The sequence below is a fragment of the Ptiloglossa arizonensis genome, chromosome 10, assembly GCF_051014685.1.
Source record: "Ptiloglossa arizonensis isolate GNS036 chromosome 10, iyPtiAriz1_principal, whole genome shotgun sequence".
NCBI lineage: Eukaryota > Metazoa > Arthropoda > Insecta > Hymenoptera > Colletidae > Ptiloglossa > Ptiloglossa arizonensis.
In genome coordinates this window covers 11378476-11402846 of record NC_135057.1, presented here as the reverse complement: position 1 = coordinate 11402846, position 24371 = coordinate 11378476, and the positions used below count along the sequence as shown (strand labels likewise).

The following is a 24371-nucleotide window of genomic DNA, read 5'->3' as shown; positions in this document are numbered from 1 at the left end:
TATTCACTGGAAAATGTCTTGGTAGTTTAAATAATAATAGTAACGAGGGTAATTACGTCACGAGACTATAAGGTAATAATAATAACGTCGCGAGAATAAGGATAGTAAAAATAATAGCGTCCTTATTATCCCTCGTACGAGAGAAAAATACATTTAAAGAGCGGTGATAAAGGCGAGGGTCAGCTGCTGTTATTAAAATAAGTATTTAAAATGTTCTTGGAGAAATAATAACCATTCGTCTCTTATTAATACAGCAATTGGTTCAGAATGGACTAAAAGAACTTACGTACAGATGCATGTTTATTCGAAACGAAATCTTAGCCAATAGCTGTCGAAATTATTGTTATCGTCGAGTAAGACAAGTAGGAAAATCGATAATTTATCAGATGCGTATAAATGAAATTGAATGAAAATAAATTGGAACAGTTCGATCTTATGGGAACAAATATTCGTGGATATAATCGTATACCTATTAGTAAGTAAATATCGTATATAATCGTGACGACAGGTAACATTATGCCGATTCATATGCAAGGAGTTGATCTTTGAACCGATCGGGAGCAATAGAATTATTCGAAAGTCATCATTTCCGGCATGCTTTGGTAACCCGTTCATTTATGTTTCTTCTTCAGTAGAACACGAACCGACTGTGTGAGACAGGTTGAAAAAGAAGTTCTATCGGGGAAAAAGAAAATCGTAATTCCGTTCAACAATGGCCGTAAGTATACCAACAATTACTCGTCGAGTTTCACGGCACTCGTAGAATCTCGTTCACAATTTAGATCGACGCGATTGCGGGTCAAGTACAGTAGCGTCTCGGATATTGATAAAATTTATTTACGTTCCTTCGACTCGAGTGGACGACAGCTATGAAAACAAAATCCAATTCCTTGTCCTCTTTCCTTCGGTTCGACAAGCTTTGACAAAAAGTTCCCTACCCGTGCTTCGCGTATTGATAATCAATCGTTTCAAATTTTGAACATTATGCGAGGCACTACTGTACGCACGATGATAATTAAACACGCGTTAAGAGATCGATAAAATAGTAGAGAAAAGATTCTCTATCTGTGTTTCGCATATTGCTAATAAACTTTCGATTTTCAAACATTACGCCACCATTGAACGCACAATGATAATTCGTGATCAGACACGCAGCGACAAGAAAACGATGGAACGGGCCTCGATAGTCACGTTCTACTCTGGAAGGAGTATCTTTATCACGGGTAGTACCGGCTTCATGGGCAAAGTATTGGTCGAGAAACTTTTGAGATCGTGTCCAGGGATTCGAGAGATATTCCTGCTGATGCGTCCGAAGAAAGGAATGAATATCGACGATAGACTGAGAAAGATGCTTGAATACCCGGTAAGTCGCGTGTAATCGAACACCGGATTGCTCGCTAACACGACGTGTTCGTTTCGCAGTTGTTCGACAGAGTCCGAAAAGAGAGACCCTCCTGCTTCGAGAAACTGATTCCAATACGCGGGGACGTAACCGTGGAAGGTTTGGGTTTGGGCAACCTCGAGAGGCAAGCTCTTATCGATCGAGTTTCGGTGATCTTCAATGTGGCCGCGAACGTTCGTTTCGAGAACAATCTCCAGAAGGACATCCTCTCGAATACTCGCTCCACCAGGGACATTTGCATCCTGGCGGGATCGATGAAGAATTTGGTGGCAAGTAGACGGTCACTGTTTTCACGCGGTTATCTCGATCCTCGTATCCCCAATTGAGCACGATCGACGTGTCTGCTTTGTGTTTCTCGAAGGCCTTGATGCACGTTAGCTCCGCGTACACGCAATCCGACAAGCCTATCGTCGAGGAGAAGGTATACCCACTGATCGCCAATTGGAGGAACGTCATACACATGGTCGAGAACATGGACGAGAGAACTATACGGATATTTTCCCCAAAGTGAGTTCCTCCTTGTACTCGCGATGAAATAATCGTTCTCCATTGTACATCCTACCGCTAAAAGCCACGTTCCAAGTATTAATAAATTGCGTCGCCCGTATTCGCGATCAAAGATCACTCCTCGTTCCTGTTTCTTTTCTACCAGTTCTTGCTTCACTGCTCCAACTCGAGCAGGATTAACGTTGACTTTAACGTTTGATTTTACCTTTCTGATCGGTAGGTACTTGGGTTCGATGCCGAACACGTACACATTCAGCAAGCGAATGGCGGAGGAGGTGGTAAACGACTACTCGAAAGATCTGCCGTCGGTGATCTTTCGTCCATCGATAGGTAAAGCACCCGTTTCCTTTCTATACAGTCGTATCGTCATCGAAACTGTGTATAGAAATGATTGTTGTTGCGTTGGTTAGTGATCTCGTCGATCGACGAACCGGTGAGTGGCTGGTTGGACAATTTCAACGGACCGGTAGGGATGTTGATCGGTGGTGGAAAAGGAATATTGCGAGTCTCCTATACAGACCCGATCGCTTCCAGCGATTTTCTACCCGTAGACGTTGCCATTAAAGGCATGCTGACGGCCACGTGGAAACGAGGATTGGAAACGTACGAAATGGGAAAATCTACGAGGGTAGACTGCCGGGACCACGTTCGTTGATTCTCCTTCTACGAGCCATCTTAAATTGCTCCGTTGCTACTTTTCTATTTTAATTGGTCCGTCTTTTTCCAAAGGTGGTAGTGGTCTCGATGTATTAGGTACAGTAGATCGGTAAAAAATATCCTTACGCAAAGCTCCGTGAAAAATCAACGTCCCGACTGCAGTCTTCCTTCGTTAGTCGAGACCAAACATCGGCGAATCTACGTTCCAACGTTCTAGTTGGTAAACATTTTCCCAGGATAACCAAGGATCCTTCGGTTCACGTTTACAACTTCACGTCCTACGACATTCGTCGCCTCACCAACAGGGAACTGGTGGCAATGGGTATGAGGGTCAACAGGGAGATGCCGCTAGAGGGCATCATCTGGTACCCGCGGACGTACTTGACGACCAATCGCTTTCTTCATTACGTGTTAACGATGTTGCTTCACGTATTGCCCGCCTTGCTCCTAGATGGAGTTCTGAAACTAACGGGCCGTCAACCGATGTAGGCGATATTTTCTTTCTTTTTTCTTTCTCATCGTTCGCTTTAACTCGATGTTTTCTTTTTTTCCTCTTTTCGTTATCTCTTCGTTTCGCAGGCTGATCAACATTCATCGAAGAATCTACAACACGGTGGTTCAACTGACGTATTTCCTGGAGAACGAATGGACCTTCTGCAACACCAAGATGCTGAACATCTTATCGGACGACATCCCACCGGCTGAACGACCGATCTTCGGTTTCGACTATAAAAATTTCAACATGGAACAATACTTCCAGTGAGTAGAACGAGGCACGGATATCAACGTGAACGAGTGGAATCTCGTGAACCAGCGAGGTTTCGTAAATTAGACGATGGTCGAGAACCATCTTTCATTCTCGACACGTTCGAGTAGCTGTTAACTTTGTCTGATCAAGCACTTTTGTCGACCAGGAACTGTTTCATCGGGGCGAAACGATACCTTTTGAACGAGGACCTAACACGAGGGGATGAGTTCAAGCGGCATTATAACAGGTAAAGTAACACTCGAGTACGATAGGCGTGACCGAGTTCGCTCGCAAGTATCTGCAAGGAGCTAGAAAGAATTCCAGTGAGTGATGTTCGTAAATTGTGTTTTCCCAATAGTGTGACGCTGGTCGAATTACGTGAAACAATTTTTTCGTTCGAAAAAATTGCGATCACGGTATATGAATTCCATTCAAGGGCATGTTTTACAGCTTCTTACACATTGGACTCCTTTAAATAATAATAATAATATAAATATGTACATGGTGAGTGAGCAAGTAAGTATCGTTGTCTGAAATAACTCGTTAATTATCTATTTCAAATTATGTTGTATTTTACGGGGCCATTCGAGGTAGCCTTTAATTTCTTAAACGCTTCCAAAGAGAAATTCAAGTGACTTCAATATGTCAGAATGACCGATGACGCAATGAACCGGTCATTATCAATTCTGTAAATTATCTTGACTGTTATCGGCCTACGAGTGCAGAAGTTAAAAGAAGTAACGTCGCTGTAAGATCGCTATCTACTGGGTCATTGAAGTCATCTTTTCTATCGACCACAGAGTAGTGTTAACAAAAATACGTGGTGTTGTTTGAAAAATTTCAAGTCACCTCGATACCCCGGGAAATCCAAGATACGAAAAAAGTGAGATAGTTTCGTCAGATAAAACAGTATTTTCTAAAATCGATCAATGACAAGTTATTTCGAATAACGATAATTATACTTGTAAAAAACTACAAGTAACCTCGAACTCTAACCCTATACTCTGCGCTCTTTCGATCTGCACTCTATGACTCGCGGCAACTGTCTGACCTCACTGACTCTCACGAACCTCCAACTCTCACTGATTCTCAACCGCTCTCCACGTGCAAGTTTCTCACACATACCACACAATCATACTGTGTGTCACCATGCGCCCAAAACCGCACGTGCTTATTTAGGATCCATTCACTCTTTTGTCGCAACCGCTGCACCATTTAGCGATCGATACTCGAGCAATTAGTATATAGTTCGCGGGTAATAGATGTCCATTCCGGTCGGAATAGTTTTGCGATACCAAACGTTGTTCCTTGACTTACATTTCGAATCGAACGTGTATCGTTGGTCGCTTAGAAGCATCGAACGAGTTTGGTACCTTTCGATGTCATAATTCATGATGGATAATATTGATTCGGTATCACTCGTTACACCAAACCACGGTATAAATATTTACTCCCCTCCAAACACTTTTCGATCACGCTATAGTATGTGATGCACGATTTTCACTCGGAAAATATGTATGTTTATTAGCACGATCGAAGCTACCACCACAAAAGTACAGTATTCTCTCTTACCTCGGAATACATATTCCACGCGTAGTTCGTTTGATCGATCACCCGAACTGCCTCCCCACCGTCGCCGTGTTTCGTTCCCACACACAACGGAAGACTTTGCCCTTGATTCCGTCGTCTCTCCTTCCGTCCTTCTTCCATTACGTCCGATCGGTGTTTACGAATCGCTCGCGACAACTCGTCCGCTCGACTACTCGATAGCGAGTCAATTCCCGTCCTTGTCAGCGAACAGTGGGGATGAGACAGTATTAACCGTCTCGTGACGTACGATCGCGAGCGGGAAACCCCGACCGTATTAAACCCACATAATAATCGAAAGCATGCGTCGTTTCCTTCTTGTTCGATATTTTTAGTCGCGCACGGCAATAATTTTAGAATTTGCATTCGGTGAATTTTCTCGGAAACGAACCCCGCGATCACGCATCGTGCATTTTAACGTACAACGCGAATAATTTTCGAGGTTACGTTGTTGCAGGATGGAGTGGATCGACAGGATATTCGACGCGGGTGTCGTACTGCTGTTTACGTGGATTCTCGGGAAACTTGGATTTTTTTCGTTCATTTACGAGCAGTTCGCATCCCTCGCGGCCTAGTCGTTGTTGAACGAGTACCATGCCTCGCGTGTTCTCGTACGTTCAGAGATGTTGACCGTAGGAGCTTTGAATTTCGAGACAAAAGAACGAGCCCGAGCGAGTCGAGCCGTTTGTTAAAAATAAAACGAAAATATCAGCGTACACGCGCGAGTTTGTGAATTTTTCTCTTCTCCGACCAAACGTGTCACTCCTTCGGTGAAATGCTATTGTTTACACCGAGCATTTCATACGCGTACCGGTAGGACAACGGGGCAGATGCCCTCTCACGGGAGAATATGAAATAATTTAAAAAATTTCTGGTAGCATTTAATATTTTGGAATATATCGGCGAAGAATAAAGAATGCTTAAATTTGGCGCGATTGAGGGGTAATTATTTTTATTGGTAATATACTTATACTTTTCGGATGTATGGAAAAACTGGTACAAAAAAATAGATCGTCTTTCTGGAACGACCGAGATCTCGACGATCGATACGATTTCGTCGTAGTCGGTTCTCTTCGCCGCTCTACCGCCCCCTGCAAGGCTGTTATTAACCCCTCCATTTTAGCGACGATATCGCCCCCTTCGCGTTGCACCGTTTTCGCGCTTCTAACATTACTTTTGCTCTTATCCTCGACCTCCTTCGCGTTCGTTTACCGCAATGTCGAACAAAATGTAATTGAATTGACAATTATCGATTCACCGAACACCGATTCCGTACCAAAAAAAGAATCAATTGTCTCGAGCAATCGAGAACCAACGATTAATATTTTCAATTGCATTTGACATACGACCTTCCGATTAGAAAAGAAAACGATTAATGACCAACAGTGGGTTACCAACGGTGGCACGCTGCCAGAGAAAGTCCTTCGTCCGTGTCGCCGCCAAACGTCGAGCGATAACTTACAATTAAACTCTAGAAACACCGGAAAACAAGTATGACTAGACCGTAGAGATCGAATTTCGAGACGAACAAGAGCAGTAAAAACCCAAGGATGATATTTTTCGTTGTGCACGGTCACGCGAATTCGTGGCTCACGGTTGCACACCCGTCGAGCGAATGTACACGCGCAATCTATATGCAAATGATGGTCTTCGAGGCGTTCGTCATCGGTGGTCGCGCATGCGCAATCGCTATCACCGGTCTAACTGGAATCGTAATCGTCCGGCGAATCGAGCGACCGACTGGTCAAGCGTAGCTCGATTTCTCGCGCGATCGATGAATAAGACGGTTTCGAGTCAAAAGATCGTGTTCGAGGTGCGCAGCCACCGCCACGTTTCATTACGAACTGGTTAAAAGGGCAGATCGTTCATCCTAGAATCGTAAAACAGGTAGGTGGATCTGTATTTCTATTTCAACGAATCAACGATGCGAAACCAACAAAATTCATATCTACGGTGTCGCGAGAGTGCGTTGCATTGGTTTACGCATCGTGTCACGGATGGCGCGCAAAGTCAATGCTTGCGTGCGTGAATGCGTGCGTGCGTGAATGCGTGCATGCGTGTGCGAGCAAGCGACGAGCGAGAGAATCGCGCGCCAACGCCAGTCCCCGCGTACCTCGCACTGCCTCGCCAGTTGCACGTGAATTCCCAGGACAAAGTGATACAAAGCGTGTTACGTCGAAACGGGAGAGACGACGAAAGTGTGAACGCGACGATCGTTGTAGATCGTGTTTCCGCGAGTGACAGACGACAGCTGTTCTCACTGAACCACAGGGTGGTCTTAAACAATAGTCGCTTTTGGCTTTCCAGGCGTCTGGCAGATTATTGACGCGCAGCTACGAAACGACCACGCAACCGGTTACAGATGAAACGATTGATAGCGCGCGCGTGAATACGGGATAAGCTACTGTTGCTTCATTCCCGACACTTCTGTGACGCAAAAACGGGTTGGTCTTCGAGCGAAACAATTATATACAACGAGCGGCGCGATTCCACGAATAGCATGATTTATACTCCGAATATTTTCAGTGGGATTATCGCAAGTTGGAAACGTTTGACAACAGCTGCAAGCGTTGCAAAGGCAACGGAGAACATCGCGATTCCCCCGATTTTACTTCTATATTACGTATGCATTATACATGTTCTTGTAGCGTTTGTTCGTCCTTCGAGTTTACGATGTTTTGCCGTGGCGATGGGTCTCTATGGTGAAATCGCAATGTTTTCATTCGAACACGAAAAATGTTCAAATGCGCCACTCCAGTTGGAAAGTTGTTCTTTAAGAACATTTTGATGTTATAGCAATCGATTGACCCGATTTTAATAATTCTATCCACTGTGTAACAAGGGTCGCTCGTTGACGATACGATACTACCATTAGAATCTATCAAAGATGTTTGCGATCTGGACGTAACTTGCGATAATAAATTTTCTTTCACTTTGCGTATTGGAGATGTTGTTAACTGGCTCGATCGGGTCACCCGACTTTATCAAACGACATTGCCCCGGTTTCAAAAATCCTTCTACTTTAATAACTTCTTTATCTTCTAAATATAGATGCATAAGAAGGCAGAGGATACTCTGCAGATCTTTTGCTTAAAAACATTTCTCCCAAAACACGAAACTTCGAAATTAACTTCTCTTTATACCGATTTTTTTGTGCTGTTAGATTACGTAATCGTGCCAATAATCTTGCTAATTATGTAAATTCCTTTCCTGATTTCTTTAATCGTAAATCACTTCCTGATTCGTTCACACTTGTACATTATATTATCGTATCACCTCCGACAACCGCTTTATATTTTATTACACACACACACACACTATCTGTTTTCTCTCCGTAATAATATCCGTATATTTGTTTTTTTTATTATAATATTTTTACGATAAGAGAGTTACGAATAAATTATTTCCCGTCGAAATCGATTAAAACAACAGAAACTTTCTTCTCGCAGGCGGCCAAGGAATTGTAGGTAGATAAGAATACACGGAATCGGTAGGTGTCGATGGTGCACGGCGATTCGTCCACTGCTGCAAACCGCCGAGAAGAGGATTCATCGAAGATGGCGAAAGCTACTGCGATGTCCCTTCCTCGCCTCGAGAAAAAATCCATACCGGTTTATACGCCGGCGGATTCGATCGTTCTTCGTTTGTCGAACGATTTCGAGGGTATAATCGAGCAAATCGAGAGTCTTCGACTCGCGCGGGACACTGGTAAGTGGCGCGAGTCCATGGTGGAACAAAAAACGCGCGAACCGGCCGATCGCGAACAATTCGGCGATCGACCAAATTATGGCGGACCCCTGGCGTCGAATTCGACTACGCACGACGGTGGCGACAACGATGACGACGAAGACGACGACAACAGCGACAGCGACAACCGTTGCGAACGTCTCGTTGAACGTGGACCGATCAAATCGCAGCTTCTGTCCACGCCTCGCGATCGGCCATATTGGACCACCAGCGGACTGATTCGTTCCTACTCGAAAACAAACGAAACGTCTGTTCTCGATTACGACGAGACCGCGGTGCAGATACTACGTGACAAAGAGTACAGCGAGAAACTGAACGCGTGTCTCGATCAACTCCAAGAGGCCACAAAAACGGTTGGGAACTCCTGGAGCGACAAGGACCGAAACGCGTTGGAAGCGTGCAATACCAATGTGGGCGTAAGTATGATCTCTTCTTAACCCTTTCGCTACCACCGACGAGCGTAAACGCTCGCGACAAGACGTCATTCGCGCACGACGAGCGACTGTAATCGCTCTCCACGGAATACATTCGTTCCGAACTTGAGATTCTTCGGTGTTTCATTAAAATAAGTTTATTAAGATTTTACAAATATTTTGCTTCAGTTTTTTTTGTTTTTTTTTTTTCCAAACATTTTAAGCATAACTTTTTTAAGTGCAAGATAAATTTAAACGCCGAAACGAACGCATAATTACGGCGCGTCGCCACATTCAGCGAGAGGGTTCTAACGGAGAGAACCGTCGTAACAAAAGGGATAAGAGCAGTTGACACTTTAACGGCCGGTATCACGCGCCCATGATTTCGCTGAGTCGGTAATTATCGACCCATGTCGCATGGATTCGACTTTGCTCGCGCAGCCTCTTCGATCACCATACAACGTACTTATCTCGTGTTATTTAAACACGCGTCTTATCTCCGGCACTCGCTATTTGTAGACCAATTTGTATGTATATATTTTTGCAACATCGAAAAGTTGGAAACTGTCCACGTCTTGGCTCGATCTAAAGATTTCATCCCCGTCGCATCGAATCCATCGTGCAGTTTCGATTCAAGTGATCGGAATTCGGTGTCTGATCTGGTTCGATTCAAGTTCTGATCGATTTGTATTTCAATTTTCGAAACCACTCCGTGGCCGATAAGAAGGTTCATGGGTATTTACAGTGTAACATCGTACTGATAAAATTTCTTCTCGTATGCGTTTCACTCCCACAAAAGTTTGCCTCTCTAGATACAATCGACCTAACGAGGAGTGTCGCGATTGTTCAAGCATCGGGGAAGCTTCAATGCCTTGATTCATTGAGACCTCAACTGTTTCAGCTTACCTTGGATTCATCGATCCAACCGAGTCCAAGCGATCCAACCGAAGACACATTGCTGGAGATACTCTCCCGCGGTGCTTTTCAACCGGCCCAAAATCTTTCGGACAGCAATCTTCTCGGTTTACCGGAAACGACGACAGAATGGCAGGATTCTTTCGTCGGTGGTAGCAACGCAACTGTTTCGAGATGCGACAGTCGTGGCTCGAGCTGCGCTCGCTCACCTGCCTCGGTCACCTACGCGGAACCTCTTCAAATGCCACGGATGAACCTCATCTACAGTCCAGTTGGTTCTCCTCAGGTTCTCGCATCTTATTCTCTCGTATTGTTCGTTCGTTCGAAATCGTCTGATTCACTTGATCCGTATCCACAGGTCGCCGCTACGACGTACAGGCCGCAGCAGCTTCTCTCCTCGTCCTCGAACTCCTCCTCCTCGTCTTCGTCATGCTTCTCTTCGTCGTCGAATCAATCGTACGGGGACACACCAAGTCCCACCGATTGCCGAGTGCCGTTCTGTTCACGTATCGAGGAACAACTGGGCGAGGATCTCGAGAACCTCTCGTTCTGGAACGACGCTTGCGAATCGCTCAGAGCGAACGGTGCCGGTAACACCGTTGGCGCAACCGATATTGTAGATACCATCGACAACAATGAATTACAGCTGATCGAGGAGGTCCTGAGAGGTTTGGGGGAGGAGAAACTGGAGAAGCAGGAAACGCGACGAAACGATACGTCGGGATCGGATAACGTCGCTGGTTTGCTTTCGTTCGTGAATCCCTTGGCGTGTCAAGAGTTTTCTCTTCGAGAGGATCCCGTCGAGGAGAGATACTTGACGCGATTCGAATCTAACGTCCACTCGAATCGCGATCGACTTGCCGCGACCGAGTCCAAATCGAACGTTACGTTCACCACCCGGAGCAACATTCCCTACGTGGAGACGATGAAACCGATCGCGATCAATGTCGCGGACCAAAGTAGGCCAACGCAACCGAAAACCACCGGAACGGACAGCTGCGCCGGTGGCGACATCGACTTTCCCTCGTTATTTCAATCCGCTTGCCATTCATCGCCAACGGTGGATGTCACCGTTGTTCCCGATGTGAACGCTCAACTTTCGCTCTTCGAACGACAACGAAGGAACACCAACGAAGAATTTAGTCCCGCGAAGTGGACGGACACGAACGACGACTTTCGAATACCGAAAATGGTCGCCTGCTTTGAGCCTTCAAGTCCTCAGCGACGACGGTGAGTTCCCGGTAACGAACAGTGGGCGTGGCGAACTCGGGTTGGGTCAGGTCGGCGAGATATCATTGGTTCGTTGCATGGTCCACACATGGTAACGACATATTGCCCTCCAGTCGTGTCAGTTCGTAGATAAAATTATCGTGTCCAGGTGGAACACTCGGCTTCGCGTTCAGCGGCAAATCTGAATCGATATCTATGTAAAATTGCATCCCAGTCGCATCGGTCCGGCACGGTGTTACATCTATACGTGGTAAACGATCTCATGGGTGCACTCGCATCGCACGATGATCGTTTACCCGCGCATGGTTCCTAAGCTGCAAGAAATCGATTGCAATATTTTCCTCGTTACAGAAACTCCGGCCGTAGCATAATGCCCTGGCCGTCGCTGAACTTACCGTCCGTGAAGGCGAGCGAAAGATTGAAAGAGGGTTTGGATCCTAAGGAGGTGGAGAGAGCTATGAGCTGTCTGCTGAAACGATCGGTGGAGGAACTCGCCAAGCAGGACGAAGACGGAGACACGTAAGAACGTTCGTGATCGTGAACGATCCATCGTGTACATCCATGGAGGTTTTATTTACTTCTCAGCGTTTCTCGACAGAATGCTGATGTGTTTGGTGGGCAATCCGGAAGAACTCGCGGACAAGAAGGCATACTTGGCGCCGCTCGTTGAAAGATTGAGCATAGCCAGGGGAGCACTAACGGTTACAAACAATCGCGACGAGGACGCTCTCTACCTGGCTGCCTTGAACTGTCCACAGTTCTCCTACGTTACCGGCTACCTGGCCGCGACTATGTTACAAAAAGGAATCGACGTCAGTCAACGCCTGTATCACACCCGGGTAAACCTTTTACGATCAATGCTGTGTCATTTCGCCACTTCTTCTCCTCCCTACACCTGTTCAATTCACAAACGCAATTTACACGCTACCTAATTTGCTCGTAGGGAGACACGCTGATACACTCGGTCGCGGCGCAAGGGGATTCCCACGGCGAAATCCTCGCCGAGTTATTAGCTTTAAAAACGATCCAAGGGAACGCGGTTTTCGATCTGTCGAAACGCAACTACGATGGTTAGAAACTAGAAACTTCCTGAGTGGACAGTAGCGCAACCGGAACGCAAACAGAATTTGAAAGAACATTTACAGAATTGAACACAAAGAGAAATCTTTCCTTGCAAGATGGACAAGATTGTGCTCCCCCTTATGAAATTTAGAAATTGTTTTCTAATCGTTATCGTAACAGAAATTTTGAAATGCGTTTAGAGAATTAAATACAAATTTGTTCCAATTTTTGGTTGCGCCACAGTAAACGATGATTCGCCAAGGGACGTCGCAAACTGATTTTGATTTTACCCACTTGGTTCTCGCAGGAAAAACCGCTCTTCACGTCGCTGTGCAGTCGCACGATCCATCGACGAGGGGAGTCGTGTCCGTGGCCACGGTGAAGCTGCTGCTGAAGTACGGCGCCGATCCAAAAATCAAGGAGACAAAATGCGGGAACACCGCGCTGCACACGGCTGTGTCTCTGAACTGCGACCCCGCTCTTGTGAAGGTAAGCCCTTTCATCGCTTTTACAATCAATTCCGTCAAGTTCTATGCCTGTTCTTTAAACGCTCGTTCGTGTTCAACAGGTGTTGCTGACTGTACACGATTCCGATTTAGTGAACGCGACCAATTACAATCACAACACGGCACTTCACCTAGCGGCTGCTATTTCGAATAGCGTGTCCCTGGACAAGCAACGAGACGTTTTCTGGCTCTTGGTTCACGCGGGAGGCTACACGAATCTACCAAATCGCCAAGGAAAGACACCGTTGGCGCTCGTCTCGTCGGAACGGAAACCCGAACTACGGAAAATCGTTTACAAAAGATTATGATAACGACTGAAATCCCGCTCAAAGACAAACGCCATGCGTTCGCAATGAATGTCGTCGCACCTTACCCATGTACAATATGGCTACCCGGATACCGTCTATCAACGTTCGCAGTCACGTTTATCGTTTATCCTCTGACGCACGTTCTCCTCCGATTTGTCGCCCGTGCGATGATTAATTTTTCTCACGAACCGTCGTTCTACCGTACAGACAAAATTTAAAAAAAATACAAAAAGAGGAAACACGTTACAGTCGTACACTGATCGTTGTACACGAGTTCGCTGTCATTTCGCATGTACAACTCTTTCGCACTCTTTCTTGTCTATGTACAATGTTCGTAAATAAATATGATACAAGCGTTACCTTTATTTTACAATATTTGAGTCTTGATTATTTACGCGAATACCCTTTTACTGTACCAAAAAAAAAAAAAAAAGAAAAAAACACGTAGGTTACAATTCTAAGTGAACGAGAATCGAAATCGCTTGACGGAAATTCATTGACGAAGGATGAAAAACTGTAAAAAAAGAACTACCGAGGCATTGTAGCGACAAACCCGTGTCTAAGGTCGGTGAATCGGTTCCGGTATGGTCACGCGGTACTTTTCTGATCCGGAATTGCCCAGACTTATTTACCAACGGGTGAGCAATTGGACGCTTGTTGTGATCGCTGCGGTGTGTGTAAATGCGCAAACAGGCTCGCGCGCTCGTATGTCCGTGCACTCGACGAAACGATATGCAATTCAACACTAACACGCGACAGCACCGAAGCCGAACAATTCACGTCCATCTCATCCGCCTCGACGAGTTTAGCGGACGGAACGCGTCGCGATCGAGCGACGGCGCATGTGTCACTCAACATAAAAGCGGCACGAAACGAACTGTCCATCTTCATCCCGACAACCGATTTTCATTCGGTGCTACACGAAGACCCTCCGACAGACAACCGTGGCGTAGACTTTTACTTTCGCTGCAATGCGCGCGAGCTCGACGTCGAGTTCTGTTTGCAACTCGTGACATTAAATCTCGGTAAATTCGTGACGTGTGAGAAGGCGCGACGAACAAACGAGAATCCGCTCGAAACGGTCGAGATACGTATACGAGAAGGAAGACAGAAACCGGTAGCAAATGAAGACGTTACTGGGACCGATTGGTTGTTGCCTGGTGTTGCTCGCAACGGCGAACTGCATCAGCGAACAGTGCAAACTTTACGAACAAACGACGATGATGTGTCGCTGCGTCGGGAACGAGGTAAGCGATCTTGTACCATACGACGGTTGAACCATTTGCATCGGGAAGTGAAGTATTCCGTACGGGAGTTCCAGACCGTAACATCGGACATAGAAGTATTATCCGCAGGCGTCGAGTGAGATATCTATGATTTGAAAAAAGTGATATTGTTAGCCGAGTATCGATGGCATAGTTAGTTCAAGGTATTATAAATTACCAACGCAAATGAATTTTAAAAATGTCATGATTTAACCTGTTCCGCTTCTAAATGCAAATGGATCGAGGAATCTGTCGCGAAACATCCTTTTCTTTCCTTCCAGGAGTTCTTCCTACCAGACGGCTACAACTACGAGAACGTGACCAGTCTGCAGATCGCATCCTGCAATTCCGCAAACCTCCACCATTCTAGTTTGATAAGTACAAACCGTATTGCGGAAGTGATCGTGCAGAATATCAGCGAACGCTTGATCTTTGAGTTGTACCTAATGTCGAAGAAATTGAAGCGGTTGAAATTGTCCAACGTAGGGTGGATACCCTCTATTACGCAGGACACGTTCGTCAATCTGGGCGGGATCGAGAGCGTGTGGCTTGAGAACACACGAATCGATCATTTAGAGGAGCAATTTGCCAGCATCGCCGTGAACGATTTCACAATGATCAACGTCACGATCGAGCGCATCGATGAGCTAAATTTCTCGGAGAAGGGTAACATCCTGCGTATAGAGGACAGCGTGTTTCGAAACGTGACCGGTCCGTTGAACTTTGCTGATTTCGCGATCGTAAAGATCCTTCGTTCCGAATTTCGGCTCCAAAAGCCGGGTCACGTATGGATCGAAAGCGATCTAGTTCAGATCAAGGACAGCATCTTTTCAAATGCCAGCACGAACGTAGTCGCCACGAACAACATCTGGCTACATGCCAACTGCGCTGACGGGAAAAGCTCCATAAGACTTTCATCGACCAAGATCAAAAGCGTGAACAATCGACTGCCCACCGAAATAGTTTACAAGGGAAACAAAAGCGACGCGGAGCATTTCGTCAAACGGAACAACACGGTGTGTATCGCTGGCGATTGTAAATGTCCGAAAAGTAACGGAGAGAGTACGCGGAGTGCAGCCGTTTTCATTGTCACAACATTCGTATTACAATTTCTGTTACCGGTAACTCTCTTGTCGTCACTTTCCTAACTATTTCGGTAGCATTCTCAAACCAACGATTAAACTAGAACTCCCTTGTACGAAATTATGACAACTTGGTCTTCAATAAGCTTCATATATTTATAACGTTTTGGGCAGAAATATCAGTCCTCTTCGGTAAATAAAGATATAAAATGATGGAAATACGAATATAAAAATTAATAGGAGGAGTAAAAAATGTTGTATACAATACACGATAAAAATTAAATACGAAAGAAGGTCACACGTTGAATACGTTATAAATACATAAAGCTTATCGAAAAGTAAAACGAGTTATCATAATTAAGAAGTCCTGAATGTCTCGCTCGCTCTTCCATCACGTAAAACACATCTTACACATTTTATATCGGTTCAAACGCTTGATCGACGCGCACGGCTGCTTCCAGCGAGCAAAGAGTTAGCGCTTCTCTTAAACGACCAATTTCTTGTATCATAGCACTGTTATTTTCCTCTAAGCGAAGAATAGTCTTTTCATAACCACTCAACCGCCCTTCATCCAGATCCATTCGTACCTTCCTCTCGCTTTTCATTTCACGAAATTCCATCAACTTTGCCAATTGTTCGCGATATTTGTCTCTGCTTTGTACTATGCATCGCAATTTGTGTTCATGTTGATCCTCCTTTGACCGTAGTAGTTTTCCCAGTTTAATCATCTAAAGCAACATGACATTGATCGCCAAAAATAAGACCACACAAGCGAAGAGAATAGAAGCATAGACTCAAGGAGAAACGAGTCCATTGGTCTTACCTCTTCTTTTAGACATTTATGCTCGCGTGTTAACCTTTGAATTTCCTCTTTTGCTCTTCTTTCTCTCTCCAAAGCTTGATTCAAAGTACACTCCTGCCTTTCCAAAGCTTTTTTTAATGCCTTGACGTGATTCTAAAATTCAAAACAATTTACTTAAGAAGTACACACATTTATGTAATACTTCTAAATGACAGTTGCACATATCCATTAACCTTTTGCCACAACACTTACCCTTTATACATCTAAGTTGTTTGTAATGGAAAAGAACATGATGTTATACAACTAAAATTAAAAAATAATAAACACTCACCGTAAGATTATAATTATTGTTTGAGATTTTACAACGAATGTCATCGAGTTGATCATATTTCTTCATGTGTGACCTGTGTTTGTGAATCAACTCCCAAGCTGCATCAACCAATTCCAAGAATATATCGACTAATGTTTCAGAGGAAATAAACCCATTGCTTGAATTCAGCATCACCGGTTTAATATCTAAAGCATCCAATTCCTACATAAATAAAAAATTTAATACGTAAAACTTAATTCGAAGCTCCTAGAATATCGACAAATCGGATTGACCATACCTCGGACAACATAGATAAAGAATCTTCCAAACTTCTTTTTGATTTTGACACTGGCATTTCTTCTTTTGCATATTCTTCAGAAACACTCATTGCACTTCACTGTAGAGAACAATACAAGAACTCGCGTTTCGCGGTAGATGACAAAATAAACTAAATATGATCGATAACTGATGAAATCGTACAAAAGTATATTCAACAGAACGAACACGGCACTCGCATTTGCCTCGAAATTCTAACCTGTAAAGTCAGCCATAAGCGATTATCAATGACACGATTAGAAACACTCATCAGTAAAATTAATATGGTTCGAAAAAATCAAACGAAATATGATAAACTCTAAGAACCGAAGAAAAATTTGCCAGTAGAAAGAAATCCCTGTAAATTGAAAATAAACAAATATATGAAGGCACTACTTTACTCTTTCGATTAGTGAAACACGAGATGGCAGTATAAGCATCGCAAGCGATCAGTAGTTAAAACGTTCATAATATAAAAAAGTATTTCTAATATTCCTACAGTTTCTTCATTGAAGTATGAATTGTATACTTATTCTGTGCAGATGTAATATGTCCTATGTCAAACGTATCAATGGCAATCGTCTACTGCATTAGTCTACATTCCGACATTGCAGTACGATAGTGCACATATTTCAATTATTTAAGTCCCATTACTGTATATAAAGAATTTAACCTTAACCATTGAACACAAAATACATTAAAAACTATAAAAGGTATAGAGTTATACGTATTATTTAATACTTATTAAGAAAATATTTGCACAATTGAGTCGTGCCCACACTTGCGTGGTTCGTGGCGCAAAGTTGGGAGAAGTGGAATACTTAAATTTTATTTAAATGACATATACTTAAATATATTAAAATACAGTGATACGTATTTAATAAATAATAATCTATTTATTAAGGTACTAACCTATTTATAAACATTAAATGTCACCAAGTTACCATCGTCTTTCAATCATGGAACAACCGAAAGATAGAAGGAAAAACGTTAGAGAGCGTTCAGGGAAACGATATGTATCTGGTAATTTTCTCCCCACATGGAACGAATTATATTACCGAATGTACAATCACTGGCTATTTCAATTTACTAGTAAAATTGATGACGTTAAATAAATTTCAGTTCATGTCTGTAATTTACCAAGCCTATGGTGTAATTAATTTTTGCGGGAATGTATTGAAGGTGTAAACAATGTTAAAACATTTTCCCAATAGCTCTTAAAGTATTATATACCGTTCTGCAACTTTTATACTTTATTTATAATTAAAGTTGTAAATTTTATTATTCCTTTTCATATAAAATTATGGCTGTACAACCAAACCAACAATTTCATATGGGTTAGTAAAGTAGTTTAATTTCTCTAAGTCTAAGTCTAAGTGATTTTCGACTTTGTTGTCCATTATAAATAAATGTACAAACAAATATTTCAGATGCCCCGGCCCAACAAAGCTTTGTTAGATACTTTAAAAATCTTCCAGATGTAAGTAAATCTACTGTTATGATTTTCTATTGTCGCCAATTGTATTTTTATGTTTAATTTAGTATGAATTTATTTACATTTACATTAAAACAATCTTTCACTATCATTGTTCAAAGGGCAAAATAATAATTTTTAGATAAGATGTTTTTCTATTTAAATAATAACACAAAATATATAATAATTTAAAAATAATGGCATTCCATAATACTATGTCAACTTCTTGAAATTATTAAATTAACACAATAAATGACAACAGTACATTACATCATACTAATAAATAAATTTTATACCATGACAAGCCTTGTTATTAAGGAAACTTGCTTATGAATATACATTAATTAATAATATTAAATATTATATTTATCCAAAAATGGTTCTAGCTTTTTCTTTGGCTTTATCAAAAGTAGTTGTTATTTTATTACCAACTCTTGACCAAAAAGATGGTAAAGGTATTGTTTTATCATTTTCATTTAAAGGTTCTACAAATATTGGTGTAGGTATTACTTCGCTAGTTGTTAATACCACTTCTTTAGGCTTTTCCCGAATATCCCATGGATCAACATTATCAATTGGTGGTAGTGCAGCATTGGGATTTATTGTTATTCCACTATATATATCATCGCTGTGAGATGCATCATATGGTCCACCTCCATAAACTTCTAAAATTCTTGATTCTAAGCTATGTTTATTTTCATTGCTTGGAACTTGTTTTTGTCTATTATATGTGTCACTTATTGCTTGTTGACTAAGTTCAACTTGACTTTCCAATAGACTTTGATCTGTTCGTTCTACAAATTGTCTTTGATCACTTGGGTGATATGTGTAATGCCACTGTAAACCAACAGTTGCATCATTGGACTTGTGTAACAAATTACCTTGATCCATGTTTGCCCCTTCAATGTTGTATAACTCTCGACTTAAAGGTTTCAAAGAATTCTTATTCATGAAATTGTTTGTACTTTGATCACCTCTGGTAATTTGATCCCTAGTATTATGTACATCGGACTCTGGAACAATTTTTGGTGGTAATTTATAAATGTTTACAATAGATGTATCATTAATATTAGCATTGGAAGTTTGTTGACTGTTAGAATTATCTGTATTATGATTTTCAATTTGTAAACCGGGTAATATTCCAATCCTTGAATATCTTGACCTTGGTTTTGGCTTCCCCAGTGGTTTAGGCAATGGAACACTAGATATTTGCTGTTCTGTAGGTAAATCTTCATTTTGTTGTTGATTCAACTGTTGTCCATTTACATCATACACATTACTTAACTGAGAAAGGTTTTCATGTCTCCAACTGTTATTTCCTGAATTAAGAGTATTCATTGATTTTGGTGCTCTATCAGAATTTGAGAACAATGGTATGTGCACCAATTTTCCAGTTTGTTGCGTGAAATCACCTGACTGTTGGTTATTAGGCCACCAAGGTTGATAAGAATTTTGTGACTGCTGTCCAAGCTCCAGTTTCCCAGAAGTCTGTTGAGTTAAATCATCAAAGTCACTTGTTTGTTGAGTCAAATCTTCTGATTGCTGTCCAAACTCAAGTTTTCCAGAAGTTTGTTGAGTTAAATCATCAAATTTCCCAGTTTGTTGGGTTAAATCTTCTGATTGTTCATTCTTATTAACTGGTCTCCAAGGTTTATCAGAATTTTGTGACTGCTGTCCAAACTCAAGTTTTCCAGAAGTTTGTTGAGTTAAATCATCAAATTCCCCAGTTTGTTGGGTTAGATCTTCTGATTGTTCATCATTGTGACCTGGTCTCCAAGGTTTATCAGAATTTTGTGACTGCTGTCCAAGCTCCAGCTTCCCAGAAGTCTGTTGAGTTAAATCATCAAAGTCACTTGTTTGTTGAGTCAAATCTTCTGATTGCTGTCCAAACTCAAGTTTTCCAGAAGTTTGTTGAGTTAAATCATCAAATTCCCCAGTTTGTTGGGTTAAATCTTCTGATTGTTCATTCTTATTAACTGGTCCCCAAGGTTTATCAGAATTTTGTGACTGCTGTCCAAACTCAAGTTTTCCAGAAGTTTGTTGAGTTAAATCATCAAATTCCCCAGTTTGTTGGGTTAGATCTTCTGATTGTTCATTATTGTGATCTGGTCTCCAAGGTTTATCAGAATTTTGTGACTGCTGTCCAAGCTCCAGCTTCCCAGAAGTCGGTTGAGTTAAATCATCAAAGTCACTTGTTTGTTGAGTCAAATCTTCTGATTGCTGTCCAAACTCAAGTTTTCCAGAAGTTTGTTGAGTTAAATCATCAAATTCCCCAGTTTGTTGGGTTAAATCTTCTGATTGTTCATTCTTATTAACTGGTCCCCAAGGTTTATCAGAATTTTGTGACCGCTGTCCAAACTCAAGTTTTCCAGAAGTTTGTTGAGTTAAATCATCAAATTCCCCAGTTTGTTGGGTTAGATCTTCTGATTGTTCATTATTGTGACCTGGTCTCCAAGGTTTATCAGAATTTTGTGACTGCTGTCCAAGCTCCAGCTTCCCAGAAGTCTGTTGAGTTAAATCATCAAAGACACTTGTTTGTTGAGTCAAATCTTCTGATTGCTGTCCAAACTCAAGTTTTCCAGAAGTTTGTTGAGTTAAATCATCAAATTCCCCAGTTTGTTGGGTCAGATCTTCTAATCGCTGGTTCTTGTTACCTGGTCTCCAAGGTTGGTAAGATTGCTGTGACTGCTGTCCAAACTCAAGTTTTCCAGATGTCTGTTGAGTTAAATCATCAAATTCCCCAGTTTGTTGGGTTAAATCTTCTGATTGCTGTCCAAACTCAAGTTTTCCAGAAGTTTGTTGAGTTAAATCATCAAATTCCCCAGTTTGTTGGGTTAAATCTTCTGATTGTTCATTCTTATTACCTGGTCTCCAAGGTTTATCAGAATTTTGTGACTGTTGTCCATATTCAAGTTTTCCAGAAGTTTGTTGAGTTAAATCATCAAATTCCCCAGTTTGTTGGTTTAGATCTTCTGATTGTTCATTATTGTGACCTGGTCTCCAAGGTTTATCAGAATTTTGTGACTGCTGTCCAAGCTCCAGCTTCCCAGAAGTCTGTTGAGTTAAATCATCAGAGTCACTTGTTTGTTGAGTCAAATCTTCTGATTGCTGTCCAAACTCAAGTTTTCCAGAAGTTTGTTGAGTTAAATCATCAAATTCCCCAGTTTGTTGAGTCAGATCTTCTAATCGCTGGTTCTTGTTACTTGGTCGCCAAGGTTGGTAAGATTGCTGTGACTGCTGTCCGAACTCAAGTTTTCCAGAAGTTTGTTGAGTTAAATCATCAGAGTCTCTTGTTTGTCGAGTCAGATCTTGTGATTGCTGATTGTTGTTACCTGGTCTCCAACGTTGGTAAGATTGCTCTGACTGCTGTCCAAACTCACGCCTCCCAGAAGTTTGTTGAGTCAAATATTGTGATTGCTGATTGTTGTTACCTGGTCTCCAATGTTGATAAGATTGCTGTGACTGCTGTCCAAGCTCAAGCCTCCCAGAAGTTTGTTGAGTTAAATCATCAAAATTTCTTGTTTGTTGGGTCAGATCTTCTAATTGTTGATTGTTGTTACCTGGTCTCCAAGGTTGGTAAGATTGCTGTGACTGCTGTCCAAACTCACGCCTCCCAGAAGTTTGTTGAGTCAGATATTGTGATTGCTGATTGTTGTTACCTGTTCTCCAACGTTGATAAGATTGCTGTGACTGTTGTCCAAGCTCAAGCCTCCCAGAAGTTTGTTGAGTTAAATCATCAAAATTACTTGTTTGTTGGGTCAGATCTTCTGATTGTTGATTGTTGTTACCTGGTCTCCAAGTTTGGTAAGATTGCTGTGACTGCTGTCCAAACTCACGCCTCCCAGAAGTTTGTTGAGTCAGATATTGTGATTGCTGATTGTTGTTACCTGGTCTCCAACGTTGATAAGATTGCTGTGACTGCTGTCCAAGCTCAAGCCTCCCAGATGTTTGTTGAGTTAAATCATCAGAATTACTTGTTTGTTGGGTCAGATCTTCTGATTGTTGATTGTTGTTACCTGGTCTCCAAGGTTGGTAAGATTGTTGTGACTGCTGCCCAAACTCAAGTTTTCCAGATGTTTGTTGAGTGAGATCATCAAGTTTACTTGTTTGTTGAAGCAAGTCTACATTTGCATCTATACTAGAATCCATATTTTGTTGACTTAGTCTTTGAGTTTGTTGTTGTTGTATATCACTTAATTTATAATATTCTGGACTACGTTTGTATTTTCTATGATATTGAGAACTTGTATGTGTGTGTTCCTCTGTTCCATGTTTACAATCTGTATTATGTCCTACTTCTCCAAGTGCTTCTGTCATCATTTTGTCTAATGTTTGATGTGCCGTATTAAAACTATTTTCTGTATGTTTATTGTTATACTGTCCACTCTGCTCATTAATGTGTATCCTATCTGCAGAATATTGAGGGAGCAATGTTTCTCTTCTATGACTAGAAGTCCGGTGTTCTTTGTAATGTGAAACCTGCCTTGGTGTGCCCAAAGTTATAGGATTGTTTTGATTATACACATTCTGCCTCAAGTTGTCATCAATTATTTGATCGTGAACAAGCGTAGATTGGTGACTATCCAGAAGTTCTGTCTGCTGCAGATTGTCTGTTTGTTGCTGTATAGTTCCTCCACTGTACATATTTCGATTATAACCACTATTTCCAGTACTATGTACATTACTATATCTTGATGTAGGATTAACGAATTGAGAAGATGGTTTTATTTGTGATACATACCCCTCGTGCCTTTCGTATATATTGAAATTATTTGTACCATAAGTATTCTTAGAAGGACTTCTATAAGGTCCATTGACAATATCTGTGAAGTGCTGTCCTTCATTATGCTGCATTGTAGATAAACTGCTTCCATAGTCGATTTGTTCTCTATGAGTATTACTATTTATATTGTGAAGATTATCACTGGCCAGTCCATATGTATTAATATTCGTTTGTGCAATAGTACTAGGCTTCTGAATAACTTCTACCTTTTTGAGTACATCTTGCAGTTCAATCTCAGAAACTTCAGGTATAGCAAAACTATTAGATGAACCAGAACTGGAAGTGAAATTTTTTCTATAATAACGGACCTTCTTAGGTCCTGACACAAATTGACCTTCTTCTTCAAACACACGTCCATTTCCTCCATTAGTTCCATATGAATTCACTTTGCTCCAATTTCCAGGTTGCACATTTGTATAAGAAGGTTCTTGAATGATTTGAGTATTCAAATTAGATGTACCTTGCTGTATCACTTGTGAGTTTCCACCAGATTCTCCAAAATCTTCAAGCCTCTCACTCTGAGTGTTAATTCTTCTGACTGATGATTGTGTATATTGTCGATTCTGTATTTTATTATAATCATGTTGTGCAATTGATTGAGTATTACCTATTAAATCATATGCTCTTTGGGAATTAAAATTTTCTTCTGTATTAGGTATATAACCATGTCTATAATTATCTTGTTCAATCTTTGATAATCCTACAGCATTTGGATAACCTGAACTATAAGAAGAATAATTTTTCGTATAGTATCTTATTGTCTTAGGGCCAGTAACGTACTGACCCTGTTCTTCATGTACTTTTCCATATCCATTGTCTGTATTGTAATTATTGTGTTCAGACCAAGTACCAGGTCTTGAATAATCAAGTCCTTGTAAACGTGCTGAAGTCTGTGTTAAACCATTGTGATCTTGAACACTACCAGGTGCTTGTGTACCAGTTTGAAAATGTTTGATATAAAGATTACATTCTATACATCCACTTGGTGCAGATAATACTTGTGTTACTAATGGCAATAAAATGACAATCCTTTGTATCACCATATTAATAATTTGGTCTCTAAAATGTAAAACATAATTTATTATTTGTTATGGAAAAAATGCATGACTAAATATACTTATATATTTTTATTAATAAAATTATATTTTACTTTCTAAAAATATAATTTGTAATTTTCTTATTACAAGAAGAAACATTACATTGTTAACAGTATTTACAATTAGATGTTCACTGTACATTTGAATCACAACTATTATGT

General features: G+C 41.6%; 5 protein-coding genes and 1 long non-coding RNA gene across 16 annotated transcripts in view; 3 read left to right on the top strand and 3 right to left on the bottom strand.

Annotated features, from left to right (window-relative positions):
• Nucleotides 1–17435, bottom strand: part of LOC143152144 (uncharacterized) — an 18202-nt gene extending 767 nt beyond the window's left edge. The window contains exons 1-5 of one of the 5 annotated variants that reach the window (XM_076321944.1): nt 16840–17435; nt 16563–16763; nt 16253–16384; nt 15841–16157; nt 14320–14453 (exon numbers count right to left, since the gene is read on the bottom strand). In XM_076321944.1, the coding sequence (XP_076178059.1) occupies nt 15846–16157; nt 16253–16384; nt 16563–16763; nt 16840–16929 (735 nt within the window). In that variant the 5' untranslated portion in view covers nt 16930–17435 and the 3' untranslated portion in view covers nt 14320–14453; nt 15841–15845. Of the gene's footprint in view, nt 1–14319; nt 14454–14651; nt 15231–15410; nt 16158–16252; nt 16385–16562; nt 16764–16839 lie in introns of those variants that run through there. The other 4 variants (XM_076321943.1, XM_076321945.1, XM_076321946.1 and 1 more) reach the window with 4 other exon arrangements.
• LOC143152138 (putative fatty acyl-CoA reductase CG5065) lies at nt 581–5617 on the top strand. Its single transcript, XM_076321913.1, has 10 exons — nt 581–718; nt 1148–1363; nt 1423–1671; nt 1764–1909; nt 2130–2239; nt 2320–2512; nt 2803–3051; nt 3146–3325; nt 3481–3561; nt 5359–5617. The coding sequence occupies exons 1-10, from the start codon at nt 713–715 to the stop codon at nt 5474–5476; spliced, it is 1548 nt and encodes a 515-aa protein (XP_076178028.1). The 5' UTR covers nt 581–712; the 3' UTR covers nt 5477–5617.
• LOC143152148 (uncharacterized) lies at nt 5442–14268 on the bottom strand. Of its 2 annotated transcripts, XR_012993512.1 has the most exons (3): nt 12563–14268; nt 11602–12101; nt 5448–11520 (listed from the first exon to the last, which is right to left on the bottom strand). It is a non-coding gene; the product is annotated as an uncharacterized LOC143152148 (long non-coding RNA). The 2 variants fall into 2 exon arrangements; XR_012993513.1 differs by lacking the exon at nt 12563–14268 and having other exon boundaries at nt 5442–11520; nt 11602–12556.
• Nucleotides 6630–13457, top strand: LOC143152133 (uncharacterized). 4 transcript variants are annotated; one of them, XM_076321895.1, is made up of 8 exons: nt 6630–6788; nt 8351–9064; nt 9963–11206; nt 11558–11725; nt 11805–12045; nt 12150–12276; nt 12576–12757; nt 12837–13457. In XM_076321895.1, exons 2-8 carry the CDS (start codon nt 8402–8404, stop codon nt 13080–13082), a joined length of 2871 nt encoding a protein of 956 aa, XP_076178010.1. In that variant the 5' UTR covers nt 6630–6788; nt 8351–8401; the 3' UTR covers nt 13083–13457. The 4 variants fall into 4 exon arrangements, 3 of the variants coding, with proteins under 3 accessions (XP_076178010.1, XP_076178009.1, XP_076178011.1); XM_076321894.1 differs by lacking the exon at nt 6630–6788 and adding an exon at nt 7021–7345; XM_076321896.1 differs by lacking the exon at nt 6630–6788 and having other exon boundaries at nt 8364–9064; nt 9963–10262; nt 10335–11206.
• The window catches only part of LOC143152131 (DNA mismatch repair protein Msh2-like), a 16387-nt gene continuing 6112 nt past the window's right edge, over nt 14097–24371 (top strand). The window contains exons 1-2 of one of the 2 annotated variants that reach the window (XM_076321888.1): nt 14097–14329; nt 14629–15363. In XM_076321888.1, coding sequence (XP_076178003.1) covers nt 14207–14329; nt 14629–15363 — 858 coding nt within the window. In that variant the 5' untranslated portion in view covers nt 14097–14206. Of the gene's footprint in view, nt 14330–14628; nt 15364–24371 lie in introns of those variants that run through there. The other variant, XM_076321893.1, reaches the window with a different exon arrangement.
• Nucleotides 17573–24371, bottom strand: part of LOC143152130 (uncharacterized) — a 6978-nt gene continuing 179 nt past the window's right edge. Inside the window, exons 2-3 of one of the 2 annotated variants that reach the window (XM_076321887.1) lie at nt 19212–24172; nt 17573–19124 (exon numbers count right to left, since the gene is read on the bottom strand). In XM_076321887.1, coding sequence (XP_076178002.1) covers nt 18697–19124; nt 19212–24156 — 5373 coding nt within the window. In that variant the 5' untranslated portion in view covers nt 24157–24172 and the 3' untranslated portion in view covers nt 17573–18696. Of the gene's footprint in view, nt 24173–24371 lie in introns of both variants that reach the window. The other variant, XM_076321886.1, reaches the window with a different exon arrangement.

Coding starts and splice junctions, on each gene's coding strand:
- LOC143152133 (XM_076321895.1), top strand. CDS start 8,402: ATGGTGCACGGCGATTCGTCCACTGCTGCAAACCGCCGAGAAGAGGAT. Junction 11,726..11,804: donor CAGGACGAAGACGGAGACAC/GTAAGAACGTTC, acceptor GTTTCTCGACAG/AATGCTGATGTGTTTGGTGG. Junction 12,277..12,575: donor GTCGAAACGCAACTACGATG/GTTAGAAACTAG, acceptor TGGTTCTCGCAG/GAAAAACCGCTCTTCACGTC.
- LOC143152138 (XM_076321913.1), top strand. Junction 1,910..2,129: donor ATACGGATATTTTCCCCAAA/GTGAGTTCCTCC, acceptor TCTGATCGGTAG/GTACTTGGGTTCGATGCCGA. Junction 2,513..2,802: donor TGGAAACGAGGATTGGAAAC/GTACGAAATGGG, acceptor ACATTTTCCCAG/GATAACCAAGGATCCTTCGG.